This window comes from Pseudopodoces humilis, chromosome 5 (assembly GCF_049639895.1).
Source record: "Pseudopodoces humilis isolate 2021_Gansu_Grassland_sample_001 chromosome 5, ASM4963989v1, whole genome shotgun sequence".
Classification (NCBI taxonomy): Eukaryota; Metazoa; Chordata; class Aves; order Passeriformes; family Paridae; genus Pseudopodoces; species Pseudopodoces humilis.
The window spans coordinates 24,989,148-25,003,343 of NC_142204.1; the positions used below are offsets into that span (position 1 = coordinate 24,989,148).

General features: G+C 51.7%; 1 protein-coding gene across 3 annotated transcripts; it reads right to left on the reverse strand.

The window, feature by feature from the left end:
* Nucleotides 1–1,630: 1,630 nt before the first annotated feature.
* Nucleotides 1,631–10,474, reverse strand: TOB2 (transducer of ERBB2, 2). 3 transcript variants are annotated; one of them, XM_014256672.2, is made up of 2 exons: nt 10,158–10,474; nt 1,631–6,082 (listed from the first exon to the last, which is right to left on the reverse strand). In XM_014256672.2, exon 2 carries the CDS (start codon nt 5,994–5,996, stop codon nt 4,974–4,976), a length of 1,023 nt encoding a protein of 340 aa, XP_014112147.1. In that variant the 5' UTR covers nt 5,997–6,082; nt 10,158–10,474; the 3' UTR covers nt 1,631–4,973. The 3 variants fall into 3 exon arrangements, with proteins under 3 accessions (XP_014112147.1, XP_014112149.1, XP_014112148.1); XM_014256674.2 differs by lacking the exon at nt 10,158–10,474 and adding an exon at nt 9,183–9,218; XM_014256673.2 differs by lacking the exon at nt 10,158–10,474 and adding an exon at nt 6,347–9,010.
* Between the last annotated feature and the right edge of the window lie 3,722 nt (nt 10,475–14,196).

Genomic DNA, 14,196 nt, shown 5'->3' on the forward strand with positions numbered 1-14,196 from the left:
AGCTGCTCTGGGACCGACTCGGTCACTGTCCAAACATCTGACAAACTCTCCCACACGCAGGCACTACCCCACGCTGGCCCAACACAGGGCTCCAGGCCGACAGAAGGCAGAGCCCCTCCCTGCACACTGCACTACATGGGGTTCAGCTCCCTACACTCTTCCTGCTCCCTGAGACAGCACAGTAACAAATACCTCGGAAGGAACAAGGCTATACTAAACCTCTTGCCTAATCCCTGCCCAAACTATGCAGCTATCAGCTGTAAACCAACTCCAGGCCCTACCTGTGCCCAAAACGGGAAAGGCTCCATGCCTGCCTGCGTCACAGCTGAGCAAATGCAGGGCAAGGATCAGGAAGGCACATAGTCACCCTCGATTTTCCATTTCCAAAAACATGTCTAAGGGCAAGTGTTTGTGCGTGCTTTAGATAAATGATTACAAGGGGTTTGAGACACAAAGGGGAAAAAATAGTTTTGTTGCCTAGTGGAGTGTGACAGTCACGCGGCACACAGTAGGCATGAGCATCAGCCCAGCTCCTGGGGCTCACAAAACCAAGGGCACAGTGAGCTCTCCCAGGAGGAAATTTAGGCTAGAGGGGCTGAGGGGGCAGGGGTAAGGATGCTAGAGGGAGTACGCTCCAGTTCTTGTTTAGTTTCAAGGACATTCAGAGCAGCTCCCTTCAACAGCTTTTTAAAGAGGCAGCATGGGGAAATTAAGGCACCCCTCAAGCAGGAGGCAGCAGGAGGAGCGTGGTGGGGCTGGGGAAGCTGGGTCACACAGACAGTGGCACACATGGGGCATGACATGCATTTCGGCACCTTCCTCAGCCATCTCATCTCCTTTTGCCAAAAAGGAAATGCCCCCTTGAACAGAAATCCTGATTGAAACCAAGCAGTGAGAGTTTACAAAAAAGAGAAACAAAATCCAACCACTATTATTGCTGCATGTTCTTATATCCAGCTGCAAGCCCACCCCACTATGGGAATTCACCTTGCATAAACATTCACAGCAGGGAGGAGAGAGCCTACACATGTACTTTGATGTTCCCTTTGCTTAGCAACCCAGGGACCCCAGGATCAACAGAAACCGGTTTGTGCAGAGGGGAAAGAAATCGACCCAATATCAGCAACTCTCTTCAGGAAGCACTGCCATAGGGAGCTTCATCTACCCCATGTAGTGACACCAGAGGCCTCCTAACTTGGCCTCATAGGCGATGGTCCTAGTGAGCTGCCACACAGTTTGGGTATTTTTGGAACTCTGCTGCTTGACTGAAGGCTCCCAAAGCAGCACACTAAAGGTTCCCTCCTCTCCCCCAGGGAGGCGAGCCAGCTCTCCTCCCTCCGCTCCAGGGAGCTGAATCATGGCAGGACCAGGGATGGCCAGGCACATTGCCACTTTTTCCTATGTGCTGCTATTCTTGGCAGCAGGAGAGGTCACTGAGACAGCTGTCCTGGCCCTGTTGCACAATCCTGGGCATCACTGAGCTATTCCTAATACTGTGAAACCAGGGCCTTGCCTGCAAGGCTGACACTGAGCACCAGTTCATCCAAAGGCAGCTGTATCCCTCCTTACCCAAAACCAGGCACAACCGAGGTGTTCTCTCTGCACTGAGCACACACCACACAACAAACAGTTATTATATCATGCTTTTAATACAAACTTAAAAAAATCTGGAACAATAGAAACTGTACAGATTTGATCAACCTTTTTGTGGGTTTTTTTGTTTGTTTTTAACTAAATCTCTAGACACACCAATATCCCGTTCCAAAATATTGCACAACATTCTGAATACAAAACTCTGATTGTATTCCTCCTTCGCTAAAGAAAAAAAAAAAAGAAGAAAAAAAAAAGAAAAAGACAGCAACCCCCTGGTTCCCCCTCTCAGTAGTCCCCTTTTCCAAAAAACCCCAAGCAGAGCACACGCAGAAACCCTCTACTCAGAGACATACAGACTTCTATCCTCTTTCACTCCTCTCCCACAAGGCAACTGTTGATTCACTCCTTGGAGAGGGGCGGGAGGAAAGGGAGGCTGAGTGGGGAGAAAGGAATCTTCACCACTTCTTTTTTTTTTTAAAGTTTTTTCCTGAAAAAATATTTTTTCTCTCCTCTTTTTAAGAAAAAATCTTGAAAAGAAAAAAATTACATTTTTTTACGTTAGAAATATACATATATTATATATACCTCTTACATTTTACAAATGTAGCAAATTATTCAATACAAACGGACATCAACAAAAAGAACATAAACCCATAAAAAATAAAAGTTAAAAAAAAAAAAATCTCTCTTCTCTTCCTAAGAAACCAGGTAAATTAGTGCAGGTTTTTAAAAAATAAAATTGAAGCTGAACGCCTACATCCAAGACTAGAAAAGACCTGAAAAGGCCATTAGTTTCCATTGCTGCCTGATGCTGGAGGAACATTTCTGAAGCACACTTTTTTCCTTTTAAGATGCAAAGAGGTTGGTCCCTCTTCTTTTCCTCCTTCCACTCACACCACTATTTTTAAAGCAGGTATAATACGTGTGGCAGGGCAAAGCAGCATCAAAGCTTCACACACATAAGCAGTGGACAGGGGACATCCCCACTTCTTCCCTCCCTCCCTGTGCTGGAGGAGAGCAAGCTGTCTCACAGCAGTGGCTCACAGGTGACTTTGCCAGATGTGGGGATAGTGGGGGGAAACTGGACCAGGTCCTGCCATCAGGGGCTGAGCACCCCTAAGAGTCCAGTGCAGAATGTGGGGTGGCATCCAGAGCACCCTGTTGGGGAGGAGAACTTCACGGCAGTGGTAGCTTCCATTAAAAGCAGTGGGTTCAAAGGAAAGAAAAAAGGGAAACACAACAGCCAGGCCATTCCTCATCGATTTGTCTTAGTCTGGAAACCTGCAGGGTTGAGGCTGGGGGCACCAGCTTTGGGAAACTGGCTGGGCTCTGCTCTCCTCACCCAGCTGCTGCATTGGTCATAGCTCAAGAGCAAGCAGCCTGCTTGGGAACCCATGCTGGGCACATGGTCAGGACTGTACACCCCATCACCCAACAGGGAAAGGTGCACTGGAAACTCTCCCTGGAGAGCTCTTGGGCTCAGGCAGTTTCCCTGGGACAGACCATTACCTTCTACAAATGCTCACTGGCAACACAACTACAAAAGGGCTAGAGTGCCTCTGTCTCAGGGAAGGGGGCAGGAAAAGCTCATGGTCAAACTCATCTCACCTGAAACAGATTTCTTGAAAGAGCACATTGGTTCCACAAGTGCAGGAGGAATGGATTTCAGACTGTGCTCCAAGAAGCATCATTAAAAGAAAACCAAACCTCAAGTTTGGGAAGCAGCAAAAGCTTATTTTTCATTTAAACTGAGAACTTCAAAGACTGGAGCTTCATCACGTCCATCTCTCTCCTCTTTGCACACTTCCATGACCACACAGCAGCCTCCAAGGAGACCACCCTTCCCACCTAAAAAGCCACCACCCTTTCTGGGCATGAAGCAGCCCTCCTTTAGCTTTCTGTGAAGGTGAGTTTTGGAGTCCTCAACACAGAAGGGATCAAGCTGGACAGCCACTACTGCCTGACTGCAGCACATCACCCTGGAGAAAGCTGCAGAGTCCCAGATCCCATCCCTGCTGTGAAGAGGCACCATACATTTACAGGCTGAGATGACCACTTGCCTTTGGAGAGCCCATCCCAGCTCTGCCCTAAGCTTACTGCTGTCCATGCTGATGTGATCTGGCTGGAATAAGGAATTTAAGATAGGTGCTTCCTTTTCTCACTGGATCAGCTACCTCCTCACGCTTCTCCAGAAAGGCAAGGGAAGGGATTTAGTCAGGTGCATACCTGTCTGAAAGCATAAACCCTTATGCTACCACTCAAGACAGCAGCTTCAACAACATCACCCTATCTTCCTGAAAAGTTGTGCTGCCTCACTAAATAAAAAGGAAGGAATTTCCTCTCTGAGACAAGAAGATGAATTCACAGCAGATAATGAGAACTCTGACCTCAGAGGCCACCCCAAGTGGATGTTGGCCCCTGCTGCTGGGGAGGACATCTGGGAAGTGGGGGCAGGATCCAAGTGGGGTCCAGCTGGTTCAGTGCCACCTCCCCCAAGCCAGAGAGGCAGGCGGTGTTTCTACACCACAGGGGCTGTCATCCAGCAGACCGGGCAGCCTTGAGAGAGCATAAAAAGGCCCTCTTGCTCAGGTACATAAAGGTCCAATAACCAGAGCCACTAAGCTCAAAGAGCTGTCTGTCCCCCTGTAGCCACAGCTGAAGTGCAGAAGAGGAAGGGAGCAGGAAGAAGCCATTTCACAGTAATGCTCTGCCCTGACTGTGACGTGCTGGGAGATGGTCAAGGAGACGAGTTAGTGCTTTTCAGCACACAGACAGAACAGCTGATGCCAGCTTGGGCTGGAGCCACAACAACACAATAGTCTGCACCCGTGGGCACAGGCAATGTTCTCCGTCTACATGCGGAGCTATAACAGAAAAAGCAAGCTCACCCACCCATTCTGGCTAGCATGCAACAAGAGTGTGTGTCCCCACCAACACTGACTCATCCTCTTCTTGTCCCTCCTCCAGCACAGTGGTATGAAGATGATATCCCTACACCCAGGTAGAAGGACCCTGTGGCCAGCGTGGGGCAGAGGGTGGTGCAGGGAATCAGGAACTTTGTGACCTACAATTGCACCCGTCCTGGGCTGGGGTGGGGGAAGGGGGAACACAAACAAAAAAAAAAGCCCAAGACTCATTTTAAGGAGTAAAAAAGTGAGTAGGAAAAAAGCACAGGTACTGAGTTAAAAAACAATTCAGTGCTTCAGGAGCGTTACCAGCACAGCGCAACAACACTGAGCTCTCTCTTTTCCCAAGAACCTATATTTGTAAGGTTTTAATATTTTCTGTATATTTCTATTTTTCTTTTCTCTCCCTCTTGTTTGTTTTGTTCTTGTTTCCCCCCTCCCACCCTGCCCCAAAATACTCTCCTTCCTTTATATTCAGTTGGCCAGAACGACAGGCTGGAACGACTGGCTAGGATACTGCATGGCATTCAGGTTGTAGCTGAGTCCTTCCACGAAGGGAGACTTCTCCAAAAAGAGGCTATTGGTGCTGCCACCGAAGACCTGAGCCATATCAAAGGTACCACCTGTGCTGGCGTTGAACTGCGATGCTGGCGGGATGCTGCTGGCCTGGCTCTCACTGGCAACACCATCGAAGAAGAGACTGCTGGCTCCTGGCGAGGCGCCACTGTAAACGAACTCCTTGGCATTGGGGGAGAGCTGTGACTGTGGGGCTTGGCTCCCAGCGCTCCCGACGAAGTTCAGAGAGTGCATAGACAGGGAGAGGCCCTTGTGCTTCAGCAGGTTGGTGGTGGGAGACCTGACCATTCTCGGCTGCTGCACAGCCCCTGCTCCACCGCCCCCTCCTCCGGCTCCTCCACCCTTCTTCATCTTGGTTGAGCCGAACTTGGTGGCAGCAAAGGTGGCAGTGGTGAAAGTGATGGGCTGTGCAGAGCGAGGGATGAAGGTGGGGCTGGGTGACTGGCCAAAGGAAGGGGACGGAGAGTTGGACAGCGAGTTGTCCTGGCTGCCGATAGGGACAAATACCTGGGCGTCGGGGTTGAAACTGCTCTTGATTTCTTTGTCCAGCTCTGTGGCACTGCAGCCCTCACTGTCATCTAGGTAGAGAACCTTAACAGAGCCCTTCTCACCGATCTGGTAAGAAACCTCAAAAGGATCGATCCAGACGCTCAGCTCTTCTGGCACATTGGCACGCACATCCTCCACAGCCAGCCCACTCCGCTTGGCCGCCAGCTCCACCACCGGATCCACCGTCTCCCCTATATGAACACAGCGATAGCCAGATCCCTTCAGAGGTTTCTCTGGGTACCAGTGACCCTCATACTTCTTCTTCAGCAGGCGCTCTAGCTCCTCACCAAACAGGTCTGCCCGCCTCCGAGGAAGCTTGTTGTACAGGTATGAGATGATGAAGTTAAGAGCAACTTTGATCTCCAGATGCATACTCTCTTCCCAGCAAGCAAGTCAGGGCCGTGTATTAAAAGTGACAAAATGACAGAAACATAGACAACTTTTGACTCCAAAGAGACCTAGGGAAAGAGAGAAAAGGATAGGTGAAGACAAGAGAAGACAACAACTCTCCACCTGTTGAGATAAACAGCTGTGCATTTTCATGAACAAAGGAGAATGAGCAGTTTGCACAAATACTAACAAGAAGCAATATTCTCTAGGAGAGTCACCACAAATGTCCTCAAAACAGAGGGATGCTGATAGGGAGAACTCTCCCTACTCCTCTTTTGAAAGAAATAAGGGAGTAGCCACTGCGCACACACAAGTACGTACATCACACTCACCTCGCTGCCAAGCACTGCTGCTGTAACCCAGTAGGCCACTGTCCGCTCTGGCAGAGCTCTGTCAGCACATCTAACAGGCCTCTCCTGCCCTGGCACTCGGCTGCTTCCAGCACGGCTCACCTGCACCAGCCTCTCAAGAGCACAAGTGCAGCACCTGAACAGCCTCGTGACTTGCTCAGCAGCTTTGTGCAGAGACCTGCTCGCGCTCAGGACGCCAGGGCCAGCCTCTCCTCTGGGAGGCTGGGTGGTTGTGCCGGGTGCCACGTCCTGCTGGCACAAGCACAGAAGGGACGAGAAGGAGAGAGGGAGGGTGCTGGGGCACCAGCTGCCAGCCCGTATTTATTATCCCCTTGACTGGCAGGCACATATCTTATTAAGTGTACCCAGTTGAGACTCTGCCTAGCTACAAGCATAAAATCTCAGTTTAAGTCTGCTGAGGGGGGAGAGTGGAGCAGTAAATCTGCATAGGGTCACAAAATACACACATGCCAACAGCCTGACCAGTGCAGGTCACATCGCTTACCCAGGCACAGAGGAAAGATGAGCTCAGCCAGGATCAGGTGCCTACTTAATAAAAACTGAAATTGCTTACCAAAGATCGAAGTAATCCTCCCTCCTCTCTCTCTCTCTGTCTTGTGAGGAAGTCTCCAAAATGGAGACAACCCACAAAAGCAAAGTGCAAAACTGCAACACTCAACTCTCCCATTATACAAAGATTTGCAAACAATGTTTGTCTGGGTACAAAAAAAACCCCAAACCAGGTATGTCAGCACTACGCTCTGTCACTCATCCAAAGAAGATGAATCCCACAGACATTTTAAGAGGAAGCACACTTCTAGTAGCCTCCACACCTCTCCAGGGGAAAGAAGAATATCCAGTTTTTAATTGGCAGCTTAGTCAGAGGCTGCTTTGTCTCCAGCTGCCCTCACCTTGCCCAAAGAGACACACTGTGCTCAACCATTTTCCTAAAATGGGCTTTAGGGATATTCTTGCACAGCACTCAAGCCAATGGTTATGATGTGTGACAATTATTTGGGGGTGGGGATGGAGTACAAACATACATAGTCAGCATTCCCCTGAAAAATCCCAGCAGCACAACCAGGTATCCATGCTGGCCTATGTCAGGAGGAATTAAAAAACTGACCAGACTTGTTTGCTTGGTCTAGTTCAGTGGACAGGAAGGATCAAATAATTTTAAAGAAGCCCTCAAATATTTTGAGGCTTTACTGCAAAAACGGGATGCAGATTCTATGCTTTTTCTGTGCTACTCTTCATTCACAGAAGTTTAGCTTTAGGAAGATGGTAACCAGAAACAGATCCCACACCTCAGATCTGCCAACAAGGAGGCCAGTTCTGGAAGGAACCCCCTTTGGGTTTGACTCAGGAACATAAAAACACATAGCAACAAGGGAATGGAAAAGAAGTCTTGCCTTTAAAACTTTCTTTAAGGAATTACTGCAATGTAACAAACTTTGGTACGTCACTGCAACCTGACCAAGTCCAAGTAAGAACAGATGAACACTAAAGAAATAAGCAACCACAGTTGTTCTAAGAACAGTTAAGAAGCCATTTTCAGAGGGCAAAAATCTTGGCACAGAGACAGAGCCTTTTCCACAGAAATTAAGTATGAAGCAAACCCCTAAAGAGCACAGCTAAACCCTAACAAGAGTATAGACTATACTACCTCAAGGGAGGATTACATGGAGCTCTCTAACTTCTTTGGCTTTGAGACATTCAAAAGAGAAGACACCTTGAGATCGCAGGAAGAGAACAGCCAGTTTGTAAGTCTTTTACCTTGTGATAAATTCTAATCCAGATCCAAAAACTATTAAGAAATCAGATATTAAAGACTGGGAAAGGAACAGTGGCCAAAATTTGTTAACATCTTATTTGCTATACAAGTGTCTCATCGAGGATCCCATTGCAGAAAACAGTGAGGAAGTACAATTATACATTATCTCCTTTTTTCTTTTTTCCTGTTTTCCTAAAAAGAGAATACTCTGTACCTTGTTTATGAAAAAAGATAAGTTAATTAGCCTAATAACACCAACAGCGGCCAAGGTAGTGGCATACAACCGATACCTGCTGAAGGCACAAAAAAACTGTGACTGGCTCCTCAGGTTGTTGACATGGTAAGACGTGCTCCAGTAGGATCCCCTCAATCTCTTTCTACTGCACTGAAATGTGATAAAATAATTAAAAAAAAAAAATTCGAACCCACCGAAATCCAGCTGAAGCAGCATGGCCTGGAGAGAAGAAATTACTGAATATCAATTGTAAGGGATATTCTGAGCAGTCTCCCATAAAGGCCAGCATTTTCAAAGTAAAGGCTTACTGTACATGAACAGAACATCGAGGTGCTGGCAGGGAACAAAGAGCTGTTTCTCTGCTCTGCAGAGGGAAGGCAAGAGCCACCTCAGACTCCCTGTTTATCGGTATGCTTAAAGGGAGAGGCCAGACCATCACTCGCAACACAGAAGAGCGAATGCAGGAACGATTCCCTCTCCTCCTGGTTACACCAACACGGTGGGTGACCTTGCGGGTATCCCACTTCGAGCTCCCGAAGGAGGCCTGGCCCTGGGAATGGGCTGGCCGCCGTCTCGGGACTTAAACAGACGGCTGCCACGGCGGCCTGCGGTCCCACAGCCGGACACACCCGTCTGGAACGAGAGCGCCCTTCCCAGCACCCCGCCAAGGGCGGCGGAGAGCCTGCCGCCCGTCAGACGAACGACCCCGCGGGGACGAGCCCCGTCGCCCCCTCCATCCCCGGTGCCCGGCCTGTCCCGGCACGCCGGGAGCTGTAGTCCTCGCCCCCCCTCTCCGCCCCGCGACCTACTTCTCCCCGGACTGCGGCTCCCGGCGCGCCCCGCGCCCGGCCCGGCGCGTCCCCCGGCGGGGCAGGGCACAAAATTTTCCAGGGCACATGCGCGCTGGGGCCCGCCCGCCCTTCCCGACGCTGCCCACGGCCGGGAACACGCCCCGCGGCCCGGGACCGCCGGGCAGCCGCCCCCTTCTCCCCTTCCCTTCCCTTCCCCTCCCTCTCGGCAGGGATGGGCGGGCGCGTCCCCACCCCGCAGCTGCTTCCCCCTCCTCGGCTGCGGGACGGAACCCGGGAGGCCAGAAGCCCAGTATCCTTCTGTCCCTCTCCCCTGTGCCCCGCTGCTTGCCCCCTTCGCCCCAGTGGGGCACGCGAGGTCGCAAACAAGGTTCCCAACAGAGCGGTCGGATGGATGGGGATGTGTCATCAAGGGCGAGTTCCTGGCCCCACACACCCAGAGGGGCACGGCAGATCGGGGTGTCCGGGGGAGATGGGGGCGGGGGGGGGAAGCCCAGCCCAGCCCCGACAGCGCCTTTGTTGTCGCCGGGCTTCTCCCCCTAGGAGCTCGTCGTGCACGAAAGGGAACACCCCGGCGAGATCTACCTCTCCCGGGAGCCCAGGGTGCCCACCGCCGCCCTCGGGCCCAGCCTGCCTTTTTTGGGGCTACTAGGGCTGGGGCTGAGCCGCATCCAGCCCCCCCGCCCACCCCGCCTCTCAAACTGGGCTGTAGGGAACAAAATGGTGAATTGGGGCACTGCAAAGCGTCCCCGACCCAGTGACTTTCACCCCTATTCTTCTCCCTTGAAACCCCATTAGTCCCCCCGGGGACCATAGCCACACAGTAAGTAACTCCACGGACGGGAAAATCGCTGCCCCTGGCGGGGAGGGCGACGATAAGCCCCCTCAGACCGAGCCCACAAAGAGGACGCGCGCTGGAGGAGTCCCGGCCCAAGAAGGGGTGTGGGCGATGGAAGCACCCCCGGCCCCACTTACTTCGTCCTCGGCTCCAGGGCCGGCGGCTGCTGGCGGCTGTCGCGGGGGCCGAGGGCGCTGCCGGCGGGTCTCGTCTCTGCTCTGCTCTGCCCCGTCTCGTCCGTCCCCTCCCTCCCTAGTTCCCAGCGGCGCGGGGCGGGCCCGGTGCTGTCGTGTGGATGTCGCTGCTGTGCCCCCAGAGCCGCCCGCGCCCTGGCCCCGAGTGAGCCAACTCACGGCAAACTTTCACCCTTAGCAACCTCTCGGCGCACGGATCCGCTCCCACCCCGCGTGATGCGGCCGCGGGGGGCGGGCCGGGACTACTTCCCCCTCCCGTCGCCGTCCGCAGCCACCGGAATGGACGGGAGGGCTGGGTCGGCGGAGTCTCCTCTGCTGCCCCTCGGGCACCGGGAGTATCCCGGATTCGAGCTCAAGGGAAGGCTGGAGGGGGCCGCGACCTTAGCGGGGATTGACCTGAGGATTCCCCCAAGCGGTTTAGCCTGAGGCGACGCGGGGGGAGGTGGGGGTGGGTTGTGAGGGGAATCGAACGGATCGGGGAGGGACGGGACCGGCCGGCGTGGTCCCCGCCCCCGAGCACTGTGGGTACGGTCAAACCCCAGCTCTGTGGCAAGGCCAGCCCCGGGACTCCCGAAGAAACAATTTCCCGCACACTCCAAGCACGTCTGCGAAGACCCCCGTGGTGGAGTCCCCCTCCCCGCTACGGTGGAGGAGCTAGGGGAGACGTGCCCACGGGCAATCCCGGCTCCCTCCATCGTTGCAAAGCCCTCGGGATCCCTGGTCCCCGATGAGAGCAGGGAGCCCGGGGGACTGTGAGCGCATCTCCCCGGGGAACAACGGGGCAAAGCCAAACAGGGCGGGCTGGTGTCACGGCGGGGAGGACAGGAGCAGCACGGCCACCTCCGCGCCCCCGAGACGGGGATGGAGACCCCGCCCCCGGCATGCGTTCCCCGCCTCCCGAACTATTTTGTCACCGCACGCCTGTGTCCCTCCGCCTCCAACAGAGGAGGGCCGGGCCGGCCCCGCCGCGGTGGAGACGAGAGACCCGCAAGATGCGCGAGCGCCGGCCATGCTAAAAATAACTGCGGCGTGTTAGCAACAGCCTTCCCATTGGCTGGCCAGGCCCGGCGGCGCCTTCGGATTGGAGCGCTCCCTCAGCCAGTGAGCCGAAGGGGGTGTGCGCGGTGGGCACTGCCGGGCGCGGCGCGGGGGCTGCTGGGAGATGTAGTCACCGGGGCGGCCACGGCCTACCCCGCACCGCGGGACGTTCGCGTGTTCGGGCAGGGCTCGGGGTCACAGGCTGTCCTGGGGAAGGACAACCACGGCCATCCCTGGGGCTACGTCCGATGGTGGCACCTCCACCGCCAAAGGCTGAGATGCCCACTAGCAAGCCGAAGGCACTCTCAGCCAGCAGACAAACATATCCTCACCCTTTATTTCAAAGCAGAACTATTGCTAGTTCCAGGAAAATTAAGAAAATGTCTAGAGGCATCCCCAGGCCGTGTATGTTGCAGTCCAAGGTCACACCACCTTCCTCACAAACCACTTGCTAAGGCTGCTTGCTGTCCGCACATAAAGCAGCTTTTGACCCAAGTAATACTCCAAACTAGTAGAAAGGACACCAAGAACGGTGTTTCCAGGCTCTCCCAGCCACGTGTCCTACATTTTCCTTGGTGCTGACACAAGCAGAGGGTGACACAGGCATTACCACAGTCCCTGTTGCAGCAGGGTTAGCTGGCATGGCAACCATCTCCCAAGTGCAAAAATACGAAGTTCATCTCTTGCCCCATTTCCACAACAGGCCTCCTTCTGGGTTTGGTTTGTCCTCCCTCATTCAGGAATACTTTACCTCACGTACTGCCTTTGCCACAGAAGAGCATTTCTTTTGAGGCCAGCCAACACCGTGTATTAAGAAACCTATTAATGTTCCTTCCCAGCCACAGCAGCCAGCCTTTCTCATTTTCCCACTGATTACAGACAATAACTTTTGAAGTTGGTTTTTTTCCTACAGGGGAAGGGGAAAGAGAAGTGGAAGATTTATGAGAGCTATTATGAGCAGCCTTATTTTCATCACTCCTATCTTAAAAGAAATTTAGTTACAAAAGAACACCTTTTTTTTTTTTTTCCAATTATTCCCTTGCTTTGGTGGAAACAAAATCATAGTGTCAGCCAAAGATCAGGAAATTAAAATGACTGAGCTATTTTTAGCATCATTAAGTAAAAAAAAAGCAATTACATTTCTAAAATTCTATTATTGTTTTAATAAGGTGTTACTAAGAGGGTGTTACATATTAGGGCTCTTTAAAATACCTGTGCCTTGACTGTGCTCCTTTAATTATGGCATTGCCCTTGTACACATGCAGGCAGAGGAATTCTGTCACAGTATCTGCTCCTGCATTCTCAGCCATTTGGCTATTACGTCAAAGCAAAGCTCCCGTGTGTATGGGGAGGGGAGCAATTGCCAAGCCACTGGGACAGAGCTCGTTTGGTTGGGTTATTTAATGCCAAGGAAGGGGAGTCAGGTTATAATTGGGCATAATTAATATCGCCGTATCCTGAATCCTCTCTACATTCAATTCACATGACAACCCCAAGGAAATGAAAAATTCTTTCCTACTATTGAAAGAGGCAAACATCTCCAGCTGATGTCTGTAATGAGAAAATAACAGCTCCTGTGCAGATAAGATTTCAGAAGCGAGATTTTGTCCATGCAGCTCCCACAGGAAAAGCTCACAGGCAGATTCCAGACCTCTACCTACCTTTTCTTTTCGTTGTGTCTCTTTCTAAAGAAAAGTAGTGCTTGGGGCTCAAGGGCTTTGTCAAGACAAGGTCTAGGTGATTCAAGGGACTAGATGTATGTTACAGAGCTATTTGCTGAGCTCAGCTGTAGTTGTGGCTGGCAGCTGAGCTGAACGGGTGTGTAAAAGGGAACACCTACATTTCAGAACACAGCAATGACTTGTTAGTACTGGCAACAGAGGCCAATTTCTTAATAGGCCAGGAGGTCCCATGTTCTCTCCTTCAATGTAAATATTTGAAATTAAAGTATTTTTTTTTCTATTTGTTATGCAACATTTTAATAAAAAAGGAAAAAATAACACTACCTAGAAAAGTAACAGCAGGAAGAGACAGCTCCATGCATTAGGCTTTGAAGACAGCACCATGGGGGTTCAGCTGCCACATTGACAAAGCTGTCCCTGTCGCTCTCACCTTTCCCTGCTGCTGCCACGCAAGTACTTCACAGCTGGCAGCCAGAGAGCCCCTGAATCTGGCTGCATAAAACTCCATGGACTGATGAAGCCCTTCCAAAGCTTGGCGTGCACACAGCAGCAGGACATGTCTTGTCTCATTTTCCCCCTCTGGGGAAGCTCGCCCTTTTAGCATGTGCTCAGGTCTGCAGTACGGCAAGGCAATCTACTCCTGGACAAGTACTTCAAAATCTATTTAGGTGAAAAATAATGCACTTTTCTAGAGGGCCTGCCTAGGTATCATCTACTGGTGCACAGAAATCATTACCAAGCAAGCAAGGTCGTGTTTTTCTGGGCTACATAAATGCATCCATTACCCTTGTCTGAATTAGCAGCTTCAGGGCAATGTCCCATCCATGCTCTGAAAGTACCAGAAAGGCAGTGGCACTGAACTGATCTGAGCACCAGCAGCATTTGGCATGCTCCCCAGAGCTGTCTGAGCAAACAAGGCAAAGGGGAAAAAGCCTGTCCCTCCCTCTCTCCACCTGCCCAGTGACTCAGAACAACTAGAAATGGCAGCTTAACTCTCAGAATACAGACTGATATATCCAGCAGTCAGTGTGAGGGCATCGGGAGTGCCAAGAAAGTGAGTATGCTCAGCTGTTGTTGGGGATGGGGGAAGGGATGGGGACACTCGTATCTCTACAGCAAGCCCTGCCTGGCTGATCCTGCTAAATGATTAGGAACAAGGGGTGCTCTAAAATTAGCTCACCAGGGTGTATTGGTTCTGAGACAAAAATTAATTCCTTACTTCATTTCCCTCTACCTTTACTGAAAAACTTTGTCATCTTCCA

Coding starts and splice junctions, on each gene's coding strand:
- TOB2 (XM_014256672.2), bottom strand. CDS start 5,996: ATGCATCTGGAGATCAAAGTTGCTCTTAACTTCATCATCTCATACCTG.